General features: G+C 31.6%; 2 protein-coding genes across 4 annotated transcripts; one reads left to right on the top strand and one right to left on the bottom strand.

The window, feature by feature from the left end:
- Positions 1 to 8,176: 8,176 nt before the first annotated feature.
- LOC114173049 (probable 6-phosphogluconolactonase 2) lies at positions 8,177 to 15,074 on the top strand. 3 transcript variants are annotated; one of them, XM_028057246.1, is made up of 4 exons: positions 8,177 to 8,236; positions 8,894 to 9,088; positions 9,168 to 9,303; positions 14,185 to 15,074. In XM_028057246.1, exons 2-4 carry the CDS (start codon positions 8,916 to 8,918, stop codon positions 14,674 to 14,676), a joined length of 801 nt encoding a protein of 266 aa, XP_027913047.1. In that variant the 5' UTR covers positions 8,177 to 8,236; positions 8,894 to 8,915; the 3' UTR covers positions 14,677 to 15,074. The 3 variants fall into 3 exon arrangements, with proteins under 3 accessions (XP_027913047.1, XP_027913046.1, XP_027913048.1); XM_028057245.1 differs by lacking the exon at positions 8,177 to 8,236 and adding an exon at positions 8,245 to 8,500; XM_028057247.1 differs by lacking the exon at positions 8,177 to 8,236 and adding an exon at positions 8,251 to 8,503.
- Positions 15,075 to 16,659: 1,585 nt separating this feature from the next.
- LOC114167878 (fructokinase-like 2, chloroplastic) lies at positions 16,660 to 20,317 on the bottom strand. The gene is made up of 5 exons (XM_028052821.1): positions 20,148 to 20,317; positions 19,539 to 19,879; positions 18,785 to 19,437; positions 17,737 to 18,208; positions 16,660 to 17,111 (listed from the first exon to the last, which is right to left on the bottom strand). Exons 1-5 carry the CDS (start codon positions 20,186 to 20,188, stop codon positions 16,882 to 16,884), a joined length of 1,737 nt encoding a protein of 578 aa, XP_027908622.1. The 5' UTR covers positions 20,189 to 20,317; the 3' UTR covers positions 16,660 to 16,881.
- Positions 20,318 to 21,959: the final 1,642 nt, after the last annotated feature.

Here is a 21,959-nt window from a genome sequence, read left to right as displayed (position 1 = left end):
CGTAATGAGGGTTAATGGTCCAAAACGAATTTTGAATTTAATCATGAGCTTAATGGCTATTCAAGGTCCATTATGGCTATTTTCTATCTCTCTTGGCTGCCACTTTTGCAGCTAGGGTTTTTCTACCCTTTCATCTTCATGCCAAAAGAAATTTTGGAAAAAAGAAAGAAGTTAATTTTGTTCTTAACAAGGTTTGAACTGCATAACCAAATCAACCAATTCATGTTTCATGATAATTTCTATAATTTTAGAATTAAATTATCACCAATCACATTCAAGCCTAACAATAAAATAATATACTTATTTAAATAAGATACATACAATTGACATACATAAAATTTGAACCCAAGTCCTCTCACACAATAAAGTACTCTCAACTATTTGAGCTAGTACTTTTTCACATCATAACAATTCGCATTAAATATCTTAAAGGCTCATACTACCCATATTTATTAAATAATTATTTATTTAATTATTTAAATTTCTTGGATCTTACAATGCTCGCCTAAACGAGTTGTTTTTTGCCCAAACGAAAAGCTCTCGCCTAAGCGAGGAGCTCTCGCCTAAACGAGAATAGCAGTAACTCACCCCCCTTTCTGTCTTGAGTTGTCGCCCTAGCGAAGGCCTCTCGCTTGAGCGAGAGTAACCTCACTTGAGCGAGATGGACTAGCTTGAGTGAGAACTCGAGGTGCTCTCTATTTACTATCTCGCCCAGGTGAGAGCTATTAGCTTGAGCGAGGGGTTCCTCTCACCTGAGCGAGGGCTCCTTAACTTAAGCGAGATTGACATAGTTGCTTGAATACTTGTATGCTTCCATGATTTTGTTTGGTTTACTAATTTTAAAAGTATGAAGTATGATGTGCAAATGCTTAAGATGATGAAATGAGATCGTTACATGTTGTGTTGGCATGAATGAAACATGGTTTTGGTTGGTTGGATGGGCATTGGTATGAAATCATAATGCGTGAGATACAATGTGGTTGGTATGAGAAACATGGTTGTGGTGTGAGATAGACGTAATTCCATGAAACTCTTGGCAAGATTTCATGGTGGTATTGTAGTGTATATAATCAGATAAGGATTCAAGTAAGAGTTGCATCCCGAAGCTCTAAAGAATCAGTTAGTCAGTTAGTCTCATGTAGAGCAAACTGATTCAAGTGGTGAGAGTAGCGGGGAGACCCTAGTCTTTGGCAGGAATGGTCTTAGATGATTGAAGGCTAACCTTGTGTGTGGTAGGGTGAAACCCATTGGCAATGGCTCTGCAGAGTAGTAAAGGCCACCATAAGTGTGGGCATCCAGTGAATCATATCTTATTATATGTATACGAATAAATTGAGTCTTAGAGTCCTATTGTTCGTTTGTTATCACATGTTTATATGCCTATTATTTTGCCTGTTTGGAAATCTGTTTAATATTGCTTGCTCAGATGTTATGTTGAAAATTATTTTTACTCTAACTTACCCTTTTGCTTGTGCTTGTTTTCTTGTGTGGCTATTCCTTTTTGCGATGATCACCAATTCCTTGGTGTGAGCAGATATGGAAACTCCTGGTGATCATAGTGATGATGGGAACACTACAGCTTAGTTGGTCATGAGTTGGAGTTTGACTCACCATTGAGCTCATGTTTGAAGAAATTTTGTTATTTTGTAATTTCGTGCTCTATGAGCAGGTCCTCTGGCCAACTATTAACCTTTTAAATTTTGTTTTGTTCATGGTATTGTGGTGCCACCTTAGTCTTTCTTTTTAAGTATATTTATGGATAATTGTACTGGTTGTAATGATGGATACATATATACTCCTTGTCATATACTCTTTTAACTATTATAAATTATGCAATATTTTATTTAATTAGATTTAACTATTAAATGGGAGGTCACAATTACACCCAACAAAAATATTACATAAATTATTTTAACCAAACAAATATACATTTATCAAAATTAATTTTACAAAAATTATAATTACAATATTTTATTATGATATTTTTTCTATTTCTATAATTAAATTATATTTAAATTATTTTATTTATTATAATTACTCTTCAAACTTTTTATTCCTGATTAATTTATAAATTATAAACTAAATATAAATTTTTAAATTTATATTCACATGTATTTATAAAAAAATTATAAATTTTTAATAAAATAATTTATTACAAATAAATATACAAATTTATAAAATTAAAAAAATTGTTAAAAATTTGTTCCTTAAAATGTAGATTCCAACAAACAACGTACATGTAAAAATAGAAAAAATATGAAGATATATTCTTTCGGTAATGGAGATTATATTATAAGAGGGTCTAATTTGAGAAAACAATATCCTAATAGTGGTTTAACAGCAAAAGAAGTCACATGGATCCCTGCTTTAAAATTATTTATGTATAAAATCTTTATTTTGATGAATAATGAATATTATTATATATGTACAGAGTTTGTAACATCCCATCTAAATAATAACATAATTAAATGAAATCTTACACCGAATGATATAAAAAGTCAAGTTGCGGAGTATAAAGTCACTCCTTACAGATATTCAAGGTACTTAAAAGGAAATACTAAAGCTCACTACAATGCCTATAACCAAAAGGAGGAAGAGATAGTCAATATTCGAAATAAAGCCTTAGGGGCAATACAAACATGGGACTTCGCCCTAAAGAAAAACCCAAAGAGACATGAAGTCCAGCACGAGTAGACTGTGTAGCGGAACCATCCTTTCTCTGTTGACCTCGAGTGCCTATCGCATCTGCTCCCATCAATGAATTGATCATCATCGCAACGGTGGAAGAACAACACACAAGGCAATCAAACAAGCAGAAGGGTAAGCTAGAGTCAAAAAGATTTTATCTTGCAATCAGATATACTTTCACAGTCCAATATACATACATCATCCAAGCATGTTATGACCTTCCAATCAATACACTAGGACTCGACTTGACTCATCCGGATACATATAATCTGGTCAGATTCAGCGGTTGCTCGCACTTGTGGTGGATACCTTTGCTCACCCTCGAGCTATGTGTTACAAGTGTTACAATGAATCAATTCCCTCACACACAAGGTTAACCCTTAATAGATTTTAGGCCTCCGGCTACTCTCACCACAGGAGTCAGTCCGCTCTAAGTGAGACTAACTGACTTCTTAGGGTGTTAGGATGCAATCCTTACCTTGAATCCTTACCAAATTATATAGATGGGGCACCACCATGGACACCCACTAACAGGGGTCATGAAATTACGTCCCGACCACTGAAGCACGACCCTGAAATCCCACCTAGAGATTTCAAGGAATTACGCACTGACCACAGACCAACCATGTTCAATCAATCAAGTAATGTTTACCATACACAATATCTCATGCCAACCTTTACACCCCATTCTCATTCATAACCAAATGTTGAATCCATACCAACTCATCCTTCCCAAATAGTGAATATATATTTGTATTTCATATCAATACCATGTCTCCTTGATACCAACCATCTCATTTAAATCACATGCCAAGTTCATACCAAACCCATCATCCACAATCCATGAATCACATCACTCATGTTTAATCATTTATCACATGCTTTTAATTAACAATTAGATTCAAGCCAGTAATAACCATTCAAGATTAGAAAAACAACCAAACTACAACGATCTTGCGATAAAAACTGCTCTCACTAAAAAGCTCTGATTCAAGATCGGACCGGTCAAAGTCAAAATCTGTGTGTTAAGGATCAGCTGTTAAAATATCAACTCGATCCAACGGTTAACGAAGTAGTAACTTTCATTTTACGAAAAGTGTGTAGTGTTGTCAACAACACAAATTCAGTGACCTTGCAATAAAAACGACTCTCACTACAGAGCTCTGATTAAAGATCCGACCGGTCAAAGTCAAGAATTATGTGTTAAGGATCAGCTGTTAAAATTTCAGCTCGATCCAACAGTTAACGTAGTAGAAATCTTCATTTTACGAAAAGTGTGCAATGTAAAAAAAGAGAGCGCCACATCAATCAAACATACTTGCACACCATATATTTTTATTCGACCAACAACCTCATTCAAGCATCACAACCATACAACAGACCAAAAATTGACAAAATAACTTTAAAAACATAAACCCTAACTTCCCTTGTCTGGAAAGGGGTTAGCAGAGGACTTCGACACCCGAACCGTGACCAGAGGTGGAGCTCTGTGGGGGCAGGGAGGGGCCCCGACCCCCCCAAAATTTTGATTTTTTTTATTTATATATATATATATATATATATATATATAATATAAAAATATATTTAAAATTTATTAAAATTTTTAAATTAAAGATAATATATATTTAAAATTAATAAAAATTAAATTTTTTAATTCTTTTATTTAAATATAACATTTAATGTAAATATATAATAAAATATAAAATTAAATATAATAAAAAATAAAAATATTTAGGTTTAATTTTTCTTTTGGTTCCTGTTTTTATTTAAAAATTGACACTAGGATTAGGTTAATTACACAAACAAAGCAAATCATTCCTATTAAGAATCTCAATTTTAATAAAAAGATCATTGATCTGTTTCGAGAAATTTAACAAAACTTATCGTAAAAGATCGAATTACATCCGTTTTTCAAAAATCGAGACCAAATTGAGACTAAAAAGAATTGGAGGACCAACTTAACATTTTTAAACGAAAACATGAATAAAAAGAGTAATTAAACCAAATATTTATTAACATAATTTTTATTTTCCTTTTCATTGTCTTTTTAGTTTTTCACAAATTGTAATAATCTCTCACTCTCATATGTCTTCTTTTTGTTTTTAAAGAAAAAAAGTTAGAGATAAACTCATTATATTTCTCATTTATCCTCTTTTTTTTCCGTCTCTTGTCTTACTTGATAATGAAAACGTTATTTTTTTTACTCTCATGAGCTTTTTGTATATTCTTTTTTTTATGAATATAGAAAAAAATAATAGTGTATTATGTATTAATAATAATGAATATATATATTTTTAATAATTATGTGTCTTAATTTTTTATTAGATTATGATCAATTATTTTTTGGTATTATTTACAAGAAAGGTATATTGATAAAGAATGAAAGAATAAATTAATCGTTAAAGAGTGATGAAAAGAAAATTAATTATTGACTAAAACAAGATATATTCAACTTTACATATTTTAAAGCATTATACTAATGATAAAAAATGTTCAGTTAAAGAAGTTATCTTTTGAAGCATTATACTAATGATTGAATCTAATGATCTCAAAATTATATTATTTTGGCCCCTCCTACGTTTTTGGTCAAGATCTGCCACTGACCGTGACCAACAGTAGCTCAAGCAATAGCTTCGAGGGCTGGAAAACAGTGAAACAAGCTTAAAACGAGTTCATTAAGACAACCCTAGTTGGAACTACGAAGAATGAACAAAATAGAGTAAGAGCATGAGTTGGAAGCTAACTTACGAAGAGTAGAGAACTGGTCTGAGTTCACTTGATGAGAAACAATGCCTGAACCCTAGCAGAGCTTCACAGCTCCTCAAAGGGAAAGTAAGGGAGAACTATTTTTCTGAAATGATACGAATGAATGGATTAGAACAGGTCTTGAGTCATTTATCTCCCTATGGACCAATCCTTAGACCCATTAAACCTTGGAGCAGCCCTTAAAGATTGGAGCTGAAATAGGAAGGCTTTACAGAGTTTACAGTTTACATTGCACAATATAATTTCATGCTTTTATACTATAATTCTACATTTGAATTGAGATAATCTTTTCTTATACAACTAGATTTAAGACATAGTTATGTTTTTAAATAACTCATGTATATAGATAAATTATCATCCAACCAGTGAAGATAAATGTTCTATAAAAGAATATATGTTTTAACTTCAGGATGTAAATTATAAAGTTATTTAATATCTCTTTATTTAATATTTCAAATTTAATAATGAATCCATGGGTGAATGCACAGGTTACACAAATTTTAACATGATAATATTTTAATTCACTTTTTTAATTTATTATTTTAATTATCTTTTAACTATTATATTATGTTAAAAAAATCAAAATAAATAATTAAAAATAAATAAAAAATAGATCAAAATATTATAATTTTCGATTTTATTATAAATTTTATTAGCAGTGTTGGCTGTGATGTGAAGTAAAGTAGAATATTGTGTTTAATTCTTGCAAGACACAAGTACTCATTTGTATATTTGTCAGTAAGTGATTAAGTGATTTCGACAGCTGTTTGGTTTGTCTTTTATGATATAGCCTTCCTTATTCTTACTTTTTTTTATTCCTTTCCATAAATTGTCAAATTTAATTTTTTATTTTTATTTATTTTCATAATTGTCAAATTTAATTTTTGATTAAAAATTTTAGGAGTATGTTTTAATGAACTAATCTCACACAATGTTTTTAAATAAATAATAAATAAATAAATTATTTTTTTTTGAAAAATAAATGTTTATATAGATAAATATGAACTAAAAATGTTAATTTATTACATTTTATTTTGCTTGAGAGAAGTAGATGTTTCTTTTATATGTATACATATGGATAGGTTCTTGTTGTAGTAGGTAACAAAATAAAACATTATATTAAACATCATAAGTGAGGAATTTAAATTTAACATTAGTTTGGTTGTATTTCCATCAAGGTAATTTTATATAACATCTTTTAAAAGAAAAACTTATTTAATGCACTTTTAATTTATGGTATTAAAATTTTATGTATTTATTGAGCTTTAAAGAAACTAATAAATTATGTTTTTAAAACAACAATTTTTATAATGACTAATGGACATACATAGCACCTGTGCACCATGTGTGCATTCTTTATAATAATAATAATAATACACATAAATAAATAGTAATTTTTAAATATAAAACTAAAAAACATACAAAAGTCTAAAGATTAAAAAAATAAAGAATTTATAATAATTTAAATCTATTAGTAATTGCTATAAATATATTTTATCCACTGCAAATATTTCTTTGATAAAGAGAAATAGTTCAAAAGAAAAATTATTTGCTAACAAATATTAGAAACAACTTTTTTGTTAGAACCATCCAATGAAATTCACTTGAGCAATTCATAGTTATATTTTTATTTCATTTTTACCTTCTGTTTATGGCAGGAGATCTTGGATACTGAGATTTTCTCATTAGGAAAAAGAATTTTTGACAATATTTTTTTTTTGAGAAAATTTTAGCAATGTCCATATGTCATCACTCAATTAAATCGATATATTTTTTAAAAAATAATTTATAATAATTTGGAAACAGAAAAACAAACTTTTTCAAAATTTGTTAACAAAAGCTTTTTCAACATATCAAAATCCTTCTCATTATTATCTGTTCTTAACATAGATGGTTGTTTTTCTGCAAACAAAGTTCTGCCACGATCTTCATTTTCATCTATCAGTGGACAGAAAAACAGTGTTGTGTGTCCTGTCACCATCATTTGATGCACTAATACCCAACAAGGTATAAATTCTTCATTGATACCATTATCTTTTAACATTTCCTACCAAATTTTTTATAAGTGCTTCTTCTTCAAATATTTATACACAACTTAACTTAATTACTAGTCTTAGCAAACACTTTTTAAGAGTAAACCTTTTGTTGGTTAGTGCTAAATTATATTTTTGGAAACACAAATTATTAAATTTCTTTATCCTATCCTTCACAAAACTGAACATCCATTTACATTAAAAGATTACATTAATACCGATGAACATGCATTTACATTAAAAGATCACATTAATACCAATGACCTCACACCCATATAAATCTATTTTTTAAAACTTCTATTTTCTGTCATTCTGTATGCAAAAATGAAAAAAAAAATAGTTCCTTGCAAAATAAATAAATAAATAAATAAATATATATATATATATATATATATATATATAAAAAAACTTTCTTAGGTGAATTCTTAACTGTACTATGATCATGTGCAGTTCGAAAGATTAACTGTACTAGGCGACTTTTATTGTGTATCTATCAATTCTCATTGGTTTAGTATATGTTTTACTATTGTATTTTACAATTTTGTAATAATAACAATAATATAAGAAATTTTTATGCTTGAATTCCTTGGAATGGTAGACAATCCAAATCTTCACACAAGTAAATAAAAAAATAAATAATTATATATATATATATATATATATATATATATATATTTATATATACATTCTTCTTCATTCGTCAGCTTATTCTGGCGTACCACCTTCTGTCTAATTTTATTTTTTTCTTTGTAAGCGATTTCTTTTTCCTTCTTTTGCTGTGAAACGTGTCGATTCTGTGTGTGCTGTTGTTCCTGGTTATTGTTAACTGCATGAGACTATGATTGACCATCATGCTTTGTTCTTTTATTAGTTTCTGCAGCAGTGGAGGGTGTCAATTTAACATGTTTTATGATCTGGGACATGTGTTTCGTCTTCTGTGATATTCTTTTTCTGCTAGTGTGCACTTGTTTGGAGCCTTTTTCATTTCTCGGTCTCGATCTCTAAAAACTTAGGTTGTGGTGATGATACCCTTTTGTTCAATTGTTTTCTTATTTGACAATTAGAGAGTCCACTTGCAAATTAAATTCATGGGGGTGAGCTGTAGCTTATAGATTTTTAAAAAAAATTCAGCTTTATGATATGTATAGGCATATAAGTCCTGTAGTCAAACAAAAAGTAAAAATTGAAATTATCGCTTGACTATGTTCTTATTTTCTGTTTCGTTTGTTCAGAGTTTTGTTTTCTGGATATGAAGCTGGATCTTGAACAACTTTGAAATTTCCTTTTTGTTTTAGGTTTAGGAAGACTAAATGTTAAAGCTGTTTGTGTTTTGAATTTCATTGACTTTATTATTTCGGCATGAAATGATTTTGATGCTTTCTTTGTCTTTTCTGGTTATAAAATAGAGCTATTGGGCTCTCTGGAACCATGGCTCTCTCAGATGGTCAGAAGAATAGAGGAGAGTTGAGGATTCATGAGAGTTTGGATGAGCTAATGACTGATTTGGCAGACTATGTTGCTGAGTTATCAGAGGCATCAGTTAAAGAGCGAGGAGTCTTTGCCATTGCTTTATCTGGTGGTTCTCTCATTGGCTTAATGGGGTATCTGTATCTTATCTTGTTCATATCTTTCTTTGCTTTTATGATTTATTGTTGATTTAAAACTTAAGTTTGCTTACAGAAAACTCTGCGAAGCTCCTTATAACAAGACTGTGGACTGGTCCAAGTGGTATATTTTCTGGGCTGATGAGCGTGTTGTGGCAAAAAACCATGCTGATAGCAATTATAAACTTGCTAAAGATGGCCTTTTGTCCAAGGTTGTGCTCCATGTTTCTCATTACTTTATCCAGTTTTAAGTATCAAAATGGTTTACTCTCAGAATAGTTTGGAGGAAAGTGATATGCTTATAGTCTTTTTAGCATCAAACTGTTCCTTTAGATATCTTCTGCTGATTGCTTCTTAAAAGGGAGACTCTAACAAAGTAAAGCAGTGATATCATCTAACAAGAAGGAGGGCTTTGGTTTCTTCTGCTTTTCTGGTCTTGACAGTTTGCTGAGAAAATTTAATAGCTGTTTTAATTTGAATGAACACAAAAAAGCTTCGCAAAATTCTCTTGGTCACATGAAACATTATATTTTTGCTTCAAGGTGCCTATTTTTGAATGTGTATAATCCACAGAGAGGTGCTTCTTTGAGTAGTTTGGATTTGATTTTTACTATTTATGAGATTTAACATTTATTCTGGCGTGAAAGTTGAACCTTAGTAAGGTAGTAGTTTACCCTTTATAATTGACTGGATTAACAGGCATACATTGTAGTCACTACAAATTTCTTCTGCATTCTCTTTCTTTTGAAGGGTGGGACAGAAGGCATATATCCACATAAGTTTGAATTCTCAAAAGGCTATTATCCAAACTGGTCTTTGGTTGAGGAATGGATTGTGCTTGTTCTGAAAGATTGTGATGGTGAATATTCAAGGTTTATACACTTAGGCAATTTGACAGGAGTGTAAAAATCATTCTTTTACAAAATCGTAGAGGAGTCTTTCCTGAATGTTCTGTCCATAAGATGAATGTTATTGTTTTCAGAATTTCCTTTACACGTTAAATCCTTGATCTGAAGTTTCTATGATTGCTCATGCACTTTTTTGTTTAAATGTTTGTACTGGTGTATTCCACTCTGAGATAGTTTGAATTGAGGGTATGACTTCTCCAGTGATTTTTTGAGTCATGTCAATGGTTGGATCTGCCATAGAAACTCCAGCAACAAAGTTTGGTAATGGTGAATTGTGCTATGGGTTGTGCAAACTGCCAAGACGAATGGATGTCTGATAACTAGGTTCCACATTTCACATTTGTGGTTCCTAGCGGAAACTAAGAGCATTATGGAATTAAGATTCACCAGTTAGTTCTCTTTATGTCCAAGGGATTGAGATCATTGCAAAGGTTTCCAAAATTTCATGGAATTTAGGTTGACTGTAGTTAACCTGGTTTGGAGTATTCGAGGCATTGAGATAAACCATGGTTACAACAACAGGATGCCTGGTGGCATCAGCAGGATGGATTAGTTGATATCAACCATAACTACATCAGCAAAATGTTGAGGGTGCCAGTTAGTTGTCAGACTAGATCTTTTGGAAAATCCTGATGGAAAAGAGGTAGGTCATTTGCTTGCTACACCAATCTTTGTTGATCCTAAAAATTTTAGTGCCTTAGCTGTTTCAGAAATATAAATTAATTGAGTCCCATATCTTGAGTTATCTGGTGTAAAATTTACTGTCTGAGACCCCAACTTGGGTTATATTTGGTATTCGTCTCAGTTTTATGTAGGCCTTTTTTTTCTCTTCTGAAAAAGGCCAACAAGCATCTTTGCATGGTAGATTTCCACATATTCTGATGAGAACATAAATCTTAGATATTATCTTGATAATCTGATTTGGCAGTAATTGGTTTTCCCTGTTGATTCTCTGGCATTCTTGAATATCCTTGGATTCATTATTAAATTATCAATTGCAAACCAGATCTGCACTTCAATTTTTTGAATTGCTTTAAACTTAAAGGAAGAAGCTCAAGAATCCAAACTCGCCAATTGGTCCAGGAGAATTCCTCTGGACAACCTCGGGTTGAAGCAAGAAAGATGTGACTGGAGTTGTCCTCTTCGTGTTGGTTGACTGAAAAACTAAAATCTGTCTCAGGGACTGTGCTTGCTGAAAAACATGTTTGTCTAAAATAATAGGTTGGAAATCAGAAATTTTTACATGTTTAGCCCCAGAAGTTGAATCCTTGTTTATGAGGTAAATGAGGAGTTTTACCAATACCCAAAGGATTTATTGGGCCTATATTGATAGATGACTCAAATGTCTGCTGAAAATCATGATCAAAGTATCACAAAGGATCTTCATGCATTTGAGTAAGGTTGCATGTAGAAACTACATAAGAAGAGGTTTATCAAGGTTTTGACTGAGATTCAAATTATCACTAGAAAATAATATTTCCAGTTAATTAATAGTCCTACGATGGACACTTTCTCAATAATTTTATCTAAACTATAAGTTGAAATATTAGAGTGCGTCTTTTCATTAATGCACTTTCTGAGATCCGGTTTCTTTTCCTATTCTCTTTGGTTACCTTCAGGGTATAATACACTCATGTTTGAGCATTTTAACTGCTTGATGTGCAATTAATGGCATGTTCTGGGTGTTCCCAACCTCCAATTTTCTAATTGCAACTGCTGTGTAATTTGATTCATTCGAGTCTGTGAAGCAAAATATTTCCCCTCCTGACATCTGCATCCTGGAGAGATTAAGTAACCCCTTCTGTTTCATTCTCAATTTTGTTTTGAGATTACTTCATTGGTGGCTTTGAAGGACTCATGATTTCCCGGAAATGGGGAGCCAATGACCATGATAATTTTTTAAGATGGATCCACATTTTGAAACAGAGAGCTTTGGGTCCCTAATACGTGCTCAAAGTGAATCTCTGGATATGTTGTGAGGCTCAGGAGAAGATGCTGAATCAAATTCTGCACATTCTCTTATCCAGTCAGTTTACACTCATGAAGCCAATGTGTAAAAAAAGTTCATTGGCATAAGTGGAGTTGCAGTTTCATAAAACTTGCTAATGCCAAATATGTGAAAATAAATCGCTTGTTATACTAACTCAGAAACCATAATTGGTGATGCTTTCAGATTTTATTGATTCTCCATCAGACAATATCATTAGCAAACACATAAGTTCTGCAGCAAGAGCTTTTGGTTGCAAGTGAACTTTTTTCTTGTATTGACAATATGAGAAGTAGAAGCAGCACGTTCTCAAAAAGAGTTGTCACATGATTTTGAAACATTTTACAGTAACATTCATTTAGTAATTGTGCTTTCTATATCCTAGACCTCCAAGGTGGATGTGACCAAATAGCTCTTTCTTGGAGGATCATGTTTCATGTACTTGGTTATTAAACTATGCGTGTTACCAAATACCAATTATGATGGTGGGGATTCCTACAGTCCTAACAGGATTGATCATATCATTATAAGAAAGAGGAATACAAAGCAACACACATAAGAAAGCTTTCAAATTGGAAGTATATTGCACCAGAAAGTTTGTTATTTTCTTTCTACAAACATTGCCTGTCGGTTGAATGTGTCTCCAACTTTTCTATTTTCCTTCCATGTATGGGAAGTTGGTTGTCAGGTTTGTTTTTCAGGATAAAGGTCTCAAATGCTGAGGACCAACAGTTATTCTTGAAGGTTGTGGCATTATTATGCTTAGAATGAGTTCTTAGTAATGATTTCTTAATGAGAGTTTTATTAGTGCCAGCCAAATTAGTTTTAAAGTGACTGCAACATGTAGGGGTGAATTTGAAATAAATCCTGTACAGCAAGTTTATGGTGCTATCTGTAGGATTGCCATGCAAAAGGGAATCTTGGTCTACATGTCTATTTACCATGATTCATTGGTATTTTCTGGAAGTTACATGGATATTAAAGAATAATGAGGAATGTGGGAATGAATTCTTGAAGATAATATGTCTGCAGTGTTTTGTCTCCGAGTATGATTAATTACAATAGAAAACTAGAATGTAACAAAAAGGGTGTAATTAGATTGAATTTTTATCTATACTCCTACTTGATTACCTTAGTGATATTGATGTGAATTTTATGCTTGTTGAATGATTTAAATTGGCTGAAATTTATTTCTTGGTCTAATTTATCTTCTATGCATTTTGCAATCCCCTATGAATTTAGATGTATGTTGTCTCCTTGGAGTCATAGTAGAGTTTGAGTTAGAAGTTTCCAAGTATTAATGAAATCTTAGTGAAATACGAGACATCCACCTTGATGGTCATAAATTACTGAGGGATAGTGTGGAAGAGGGGGTTCTTAGCATATTACGTATTATCCCTTCAGCGGACTATGTATGTATACATGTATGTATGTACTGTGTCAAAAATGCTTTCAGCATTCAAGAAAACTATTCCCCTATTACAGGTTAAATGGAAATAGAAGATGCATTATGACATCCCAGGGGTGTACGACTTGCTTTTGATGTATTTATCCCAACAGTTTTGTAAATGAGTATAGAAAAGAGGTTTGATTCAACCATTGTCAAAGGTTTTTTGTTTTTTCTTTAGGTAGATGATGATTTGGTTGTTCTCCATGATTTACGTTTTAAGGATAGCTGTTGGTCTAATAATATATACTTTTAAGTTGGGGAATTGGAATTTTTCTATATTCTAGGATCTACAACATTGAATATTCAGGCTTTAGGTTTATGTCTTCACTATTGTCCTTCAGTGCATTTTAGTTCTTAAATGTTTTCCTGTGTTGTAGTTGCTATAGTGCCAAGGTGTTAATTAAGAAAATATAAATGGTCCTGAATTGCATTTTTTTTCTTCTGTGAAACACATGATAAGCTTGTTGATAAATTCCTGACAGGAAAATAGATAATTCAGGATTGCTTGCTTTCTTTCTATTTAAATATTGAGTTCAACAAATGCAGCATGTGAACCTCTAATATAGGAGTCCAAATCAGAGGGACAACACCAAAAACTGAGTAGAGAATCCAAATATCTGATATAGATGTTTAGCTTAGAGTGAAAAATAATCTCCTTCTGTCTCTGTGTCTATATCTCTTTAATATTCCGTGAGATTACTTGACATCCCTTTATATTCCTCTGCTGATATAATTGTTACATTACCAGGTTCCTATTGTCCCCAGTCATGTGCATTCTATTAACGATTCTGTGTCAGCAGAAGAAGCTGCTGAAGATTATGAGTTTGTGATCCGACAGTTGGTGAAAACCCGTGTTGTGAGTGTCTCAGAGATCAGTGACTGTCCAAAGTTTGATCTCATTCTGCTGGGATTGGGTCCAGACGGCCACATTGCCTCATTGTTTCCCAACCACTCAGCACTGAATGAAAGGGAAGAATGGGTAACTTTCATTACTGACTCCCCCAAACCCCCACCTGAGAGAATCACATTCACCATGCCTGTCATCAATTCTGCATCAAATGTTGCAGTAGTTGTCACTGGTGACAGCAAAGCAGAATCTGTACACTTGGCAATAGATGATGTTGGACCTGACTCCCCATTAATACCTGCCAGAATGGTCCAACCAGCTATGGGGAAGTTGGTGTGGTTTTTGGATAAACTTGCTGCCTCAAAACTTGAAGATTCCAATTTGAACAAGTAGGAGTTGTTGTAAGTTTGTATGTAGTGTTAAGGGATTTGGCAATTGTTGATCATCCTCAGAAGATCCTGTCTCTCTGCCTTTCTCTTGGATAGAAAGTCTTTGCTTTTTTTATTCCTTTTCTTGCTTTCTCTTGGGAGGTTTTTGAGGGAAGTGTGGTATAGTTTTTGTAAGCGGCCAATAAAAGTTGTGGAGAGCATCATTTCATGTTCCAACACCCTTCTTTCCTTCTGATTCCTCATTTGGGTTATTGGCTATTATGATGGCCACTTGTTTGCAATTTAGAAAGAAAAATCAGGTTCATGTAATTCTAAGAGTTCACTTTCCCACACCCTCCCAGTTTCTTACTTACCTATTTCAATTCAATTTCAATATATATAATAGTTTCTACTTACTCTGAATGCCCCCATCATTTATTGTGTTAAAAGTTTATTTGAGGAGTTCTCTGGCTATTGAGAGAGGATGGTACATGGTATCAATTATCTATTTATTTATTCTTCTTTTGGAGTTTTTCTGGTTATCGATGGATGCAACCTGCACCATCAATGATTCACATATTCACATGATTATGTGGAAGCAAATGTAGTGATTGTGGGATGATGGAAAAGACAGTTGAATATATTTGTCACTAAGAACATATATCCATTTTGGGCATTTATGTTCATATTTACTAACATTAAGTTTGGAGAGTTGGAAAATAGAAAAGGTAACTTTTTAAGGAATGTAGTAATTTAATAAATCTAAGGTGATTACTTGTATTTTTCTATCATTTAGATAACTCTAGGAAAATATACAGGGCTAGGGCATTCAAGCTTTGGAAAACAATTAATAGAATCTTGATATCATATTTTTTTTATTTCCATTGGTAATGGATGAATAGAAGTTAATGGAATTCTATTGAACAGTTTTAGGACCCACTTCCTTAAACTTTATAAACAAAAATGCTTTTACAGTTGGAACTTTTTAAAAGCAATTATTTTTAAATCCTGAAAAAGATGTTTTCTAATGAATTATTTTTAAGTTGGTTTTTGAAATCAATCTAATGCTGTATAACTTTTTAAGCACATTTTTCTTTCCACCAGCTTTTATCTTAAAAAATCTCGATATGCTATGTAGTTTGAGAAAAAAAATGAATTATAAAAATTGGGTATGGACAAAATTTTGCATCTTTGTTATCCGTAATATAGGTATTAGTATTGATATTTGGATATAATTTTAATTATTTTTCTTAATAATTACTATGCATTCTACTTAGTTTGTTTTCATTTATTAAAAGAAGTTCGTGAAACTTGTTGAATCAATGACAAACACAATATTTCATCTGAGATCAGTCTTTAACTTAGTGATCTAGAAAAAATATGAAATAGAAAAAAAGGAGTTAATAAGGAAATAAAAACATGTTAGTCATCTTCTCTACATATAAAAGTATGTAATTGTAAGAAATTGATAGAACTATGTTGACCTGAATGTAATACAATATATCATTGGTTATGCTATCAATATTGGTGGTTCCTTAGTCAGTTGGAAAGGAATTGTTCAACCAACAAAATTATTAACAATCTATGTGGAAAAAATTACAAACTTTAATCAATTTTGTTTTATAATATGCCAATAACTTCAATTAATATATCGAAGTATAATTATGTTTTCTCAAGTGAATTCTTTTATATAAAATAAGTAAAAAAGAAAACCTAATAAATGTTTTAAGGAGAAAACACTAATAAATATAAAAAAAAGTTTGAAACTAGAGTTCCAAGAAAACATTACAAGTTACTTAAAAAGAATCTTATTACAAAGTTAATCTTATAATCCTTCATGATTTTTTCATTCATAGAAATTAATTGAACACATGAAGGTATTTAAAACTGCTCATACACTAAGTGAATTACCCCTTTATCATTGAACAAAGTTGGACAAATTTGTTGATGACAAGAGAGATGCTGAAGAAAATTTGCAGACATCAGAACATTCAAAGTCACAGATAGAGAGACAAAAGCAAAATACATAACTTTGCCAAAAAAAAAAAACTAAGTGGAATTTTAAGCTTTGATCATAATGCCACTGATACAACAAAAAAGAATGGGAAATACAACAACATTAGGTAATATGATTTTGAAAGTAGAAAACACAGAAAGAAACAAATAAATCTCAGTTTTCTATACAAAGGGTGAAAGGTCCCTGTGAGAAACATAGGCTACAAAACTGATATTACTCATCAGAAGGTCCTCCTACTGTCCTGTATTCTCTTTCTGAAATTGACTTGATTCCATTTGAATCAGGAATTACATCCTCCATATCTTCACGAGGAGGAAAGCCCCTAACTCGGCCTTGTATCCATTGATCTATAACCCCACAATTGATTGCATACTTGATGGAATGTTCCAAGTATCCTTTATCAGTTATCAAATCAAGTTGAACAGACAACTTTCTCAAGAGGGCTGCAAAAACAATAAAAGTAGAAGTGAGACTTAGTTTCACAGAATGTCTGGTCCTATCTTCACTTATGTCTGGTCACAACATTTTATAAAGTAGACATGGTCTAATGGGTTCTAAACATGTTTCCAAAAGCATGAGAATTGATGCTTGAAACTAGATTTGTACAAGTCACTATGCACCAAAGGTACAAAAAACAGCCATTTAGCATGTTTTTGTTACAGAATTCATTGAGTAAAGTCAAATGTGGTTTTTACCTCCTAAAATCAAGGTCAAAGGAACTTTAGTTTTATCTTTTGCATATGTTGTTGCTCTGTTCTGAATACAGTATGCAGTTAGTTACCTCCATATTGTTTAAATAAATAAGTTTGATCAAAATTAATTCCTCAAGAACAAAGTCATTACTGGATTTTCAGAGCGATAAGACAGAAGGATTGTCCAAAGTCTATGAAATTTTACAAAATATTACAGGACTCCACTGCATTGCTTCAAAATCCATCATCTCCCACCAAATTATTATTTTCTTGATAGTGTCAGACATTGAAAAGAGGTTTCCTTTCTTATTTTTCAAGTGGACTATGCCTTCCTATGAAAACACAAATGAAGGGTTCAATTGAAATGTAAATTTACCTGCAACGATGCCATCTCCAGTTGCTGACATGTCACAAGTGAATGGGGTAATTGGGGCATCTTCCATTCCAAGAACAGCACCATCGTGTTCTTTTGTGTAATAATGTATCTTGGAAGTTCCATTAGTCACAAATAAAACCTTAAGATTTTCATGCCAAAGTGAAGCAATCACATCGGGTTCATAATGTTTAAACTTCAAACTGTCATTGTTTTTGGTGTCAAATTCTTCAGATGGTGTTATCCCACATAAGAACTCTAGTTCTTGCTTAGTGACCTCAATAATGTCTGCAAGATTCCACAATCGCTGAATGTACAAAATAGTTTCCTCCCTTGAGTGCCATAGTGGCATAGGAAGGTTTAGATCGTAGAAAACAACCCCTCCAAAATGCTTTGAAATCTTAATGGCTTGCAATGTAGTTGACCTCATATTACGATCAAGCAGAGAATGTGTATTGAAGTAGAACAGTTTTGCCTGCATCACATGTATTTAAACTCTTAAAGTACTGAATAGCATTTGGTAGCAATCTAACCTCCAAAGCTAAAACCAATAGAGTAGAAGGATAAAGCAAACACATGCTTTATTCAAATGTGCACATGGCTGTAACTAATATGGAAACAAACAATGCAAATTATACCAACAAAAGAGGATGATAAAATAATTTAGGCTTAATTGTCCTAATGCAATTTTGATCTTCTTACTATCAATTTTGCAAACTGGGTCTCCCCCATTTCTTTCCACAAATATAGCCTCCTACAATTAGTTGTGCAATTTTGGTCTATCTAATTGACATCTAATATTTAACAAAAATGTTAACATCACACTACTGCACATCCACATCAACATTCTACTGGCATGAATATTTCCATTAAATATCATATCTTTCAATTTGCTACTAACACTGAATTCAGCTAATGACAAAAAACATGTACTAATTCAAGCTCAATAGTATTGCCATATCAACAATGATCAGGTTTGAACCTACAGGCTACGGAGAATTCTATTCACTTACTTCAGATCTATTTCTTTAACAGTTTTCAAGTTTCATACCTCTTTCAGCACATCAATATTTAGCTCTGTCTTCATCAAACTATCTTCAGCACAAGGTTTTACACAACTCATTTTAAGATGATTCCTTTTACCAATCTTCATCAATGATACAGCCGTTGCCCTTTTATTATCAATTCGAACTGACCGGGTCTGGACTTTATTTGCATTCATATAGTATAGCATAGCTTCACCATAAATATCATCGGCAAGTTTTCCCATGAATGCCACTTTGCCACCCAAGGTAGCAAGAGCAATAGCAACACTACCAGCAGAGGTGCCTGGAGCCCTAAAAAATTTGTCAGGGCTCCAAAATGCATCCTTCATGCTTTCATGAATTTCATGATTTATAAGCCTATTTGCTGGCCTCCCGGAAGGCACAAAAGCATGCTGAGCAGCTCCAAAACAACAAACAAGAGGAGGCCATCCATAAGTAAAGCTAATGTCCTCTCCAACATCTTTTATCAGTTCCAAATCAATGTCACTCTCATCCTCCACACTTTCAACAAATGAAGACTCATCTTGGTCTCTGATTTCTGCTTCACTGACTTTATCCTCTACAATTAAGTTCACCTCCTCAGTTTTCCTTCGCCTTCTAACCTTTTTCTCTTCCTTGACTTCCTTCTTTTCTTCCAAGTCAGCAGAACTAGATGCATCTGTAAACGATAGCAGGACTTAGCCAGCAATTACAAGCAAAACACTATACAATGCATAAAACTCCCACCATTGAGATTTGGCACAAAGATCAAGAGATTACCCTTTTTTCGAGTCCTTCGAGTTTTCTTGGAAGTATCACTAGAAGCAGATGAACTTTCTCCAATGGAGGCATCATCTCTATCTACCAACAAACCATCATTCCCTTCAGGAGACTCATCTTTTGCTTTCTTCCTTGTCCTCCCGACCGGGCTCTTAGTTTTTGATGACCTAGTTGTCTTCTTTTCAACCACGGATTCATTGTCACTGGGTTCTTCTATGGCAGAGTCTAGAGAAGCCTTTTTCCTAGCCATTGCCACATGACCCCATTTACACCCAGACCTGAGTTCCCCCAGTTGCACTGTGTTAAAAGAAGTACAACAATAGGACCAAGTCAAGTGGCACCTGCACCATTGCAGAGACAACATTTACAAACTCAGATTCAGCCACCACAACCCAACACACAAAAAGAGCAAAATTGAAGAAGCGTTTATCATTTTCTGGAAAAAAAAATTATATCTTTATCCAAATCATGAGCAAGGAAGTAGAGGAATCAATTCGTTTCAAATAATTTGCTAGTTCCAAAGGTTTCCTTGAAACCCAGTTTTTGTTAATACCACAAAAAAAAAAAAATTGAAGATTGAAAATAAAGGGGACATGGTGGAGAGAGAACCTAGGAAGAGAGAGAAAGTGGGGAAAAGAAAGACACGCCATTTGAAAGAGTCAGTGCGTAGTTTTTCCGACAGGCATGACACCCTGCTAGTAGCTAAGGTTTAGTTCAGTTAGCACTAAGATTAGGATGGAAGGGTTTAAGAGTTACACACCTTGAAACGACAAGGGCTTTTAGAACTGGTAGTGCGTGGTGTCACACTTCAAAATCATGTCGTTTTTACATTTTTATATATCAATAAATTGTAATTTAAATCCTTAACTATTTCTCTATTACATTCATCGTATTTTTAATGTATCGAAAATGATTTTTTTTACAAACATTTTCTTTGATAAAATTAACAAAGTTATTAAATAAAATAATTTTTTATTTTTTATAAAAGTGACAAAAATAAAATAATAAAATTTTAGAGTTTTTTTTACTATTGTTTGTTAAAGTTTGTTAAATAAAACTTTATTAAAATTATCATTTTCCTTAATGTATTTTAGTAGAATTTGTTTAAATATAAACTTACGGTAATCACTTTATATATATATATATATATATATATATATATATATATATATATATATATATATATATATATATATATATATATATATATATATATTAAACTTATTTTTTATGGACAAAATCTAATCAAAATTACTAGAAAAGACACTTGACAAGTCAATATATCTTTTTTAAAATGATAAAGCAATATATATTTTTTTTGTATTTTCTTCTCTTTCTCTAATAAGTTATATATGAATTAAATTTTTATCTGTGTATTAGAGTTATAAAAAAGATTGATAGCCTTTAATATAGATTTTTGTTGCATTGTTATGATTTAAAGTACCTTTAATACTAAAATATTTTGTTTTTTTAATGACACCAATTTAAGTCTTCCATGTATGCAACACTTGTAAAAAAATTAACTACAGTATGATTTCCAAATAATTGAATTGTATAGTTTGGTATATTTTACTTTAGAAAAAAAATGAAAATAAACATTTTGATAAATAATTATGTAATAAGTATTTTAAAAACAAATTCGTTATTAGAAACATTTATTATTTCTTTCAGAAATATAAAAGAAATAAGAATTAAATCTCTTATAGTTTTGTGTTTAATTAAAGTTTTTAATATTAATAATGATTTATATATAGTTAAATAAAGCAGGAATTGAGAAAGTAATATATATATATATATATATATATATATATATATATATATATATATAAACTAATCAATCCATATCCAAATAAATAAAATTAAAATTAAAAAAAAGTTATTAATTTAATTTTACTTAATAATGTTATTATGTTCAAATTAATAAAAATATTATTGTACTAGTTATAATTATTAGTAATTTTTAATTTGTCATATATTTTGTTTATTAAAATTAAATTTATATATAATTAAGAATATGTGCACTAGAACTAATTGATATATTTAAAGTTAAAGAAAGATTACATAATTACAACATAATTATTGATGAAAAGTTGAGTCTCAATGCTAAAAGAAGCATCACCCCACCTTTCATCTGTTTTCACTGTGATTTTTCCAATTGGTTGAACCTTTCTTCGATTGGTCATCTCCTCCACTAAAAATTTATGTTACTTCCATCAAATTAAAGCACGAATATTTGTTATGATTAAGCTTCTTCCATTTCCTTTGATACAACTTCTGAATAGACATGATCAACATTAGTCATTATGATCAACATTGTAGCAGATGGTATATGTAGCAAGAATCATAAAAGTATATTATAAGATTCCGCTTTGTTTTTAGGATTGAATTAACTAATTCTACCAGGTTGATGATAAGTATCTA

Source organism: Vigna unguiculata, chromosome 2 (genome assembly GCF_004118075.2).
Source record: "Vigna unguiculata cultivar IT97K-499-35 chromosome 2, ASM411807v1, whole genome shotgun sequence".
Taxonomy (NCBI): Eukaryota; Viridiplantae; Streptophyta; class Magnoliopsida; order Fabales; family Fabaceae; genus Vigna; species Vigna unguiculata.
Note: the sequence above shows the minus strand (reverse complement) of the source record. Positions and strands in the feature narration are given on the sequence as shown.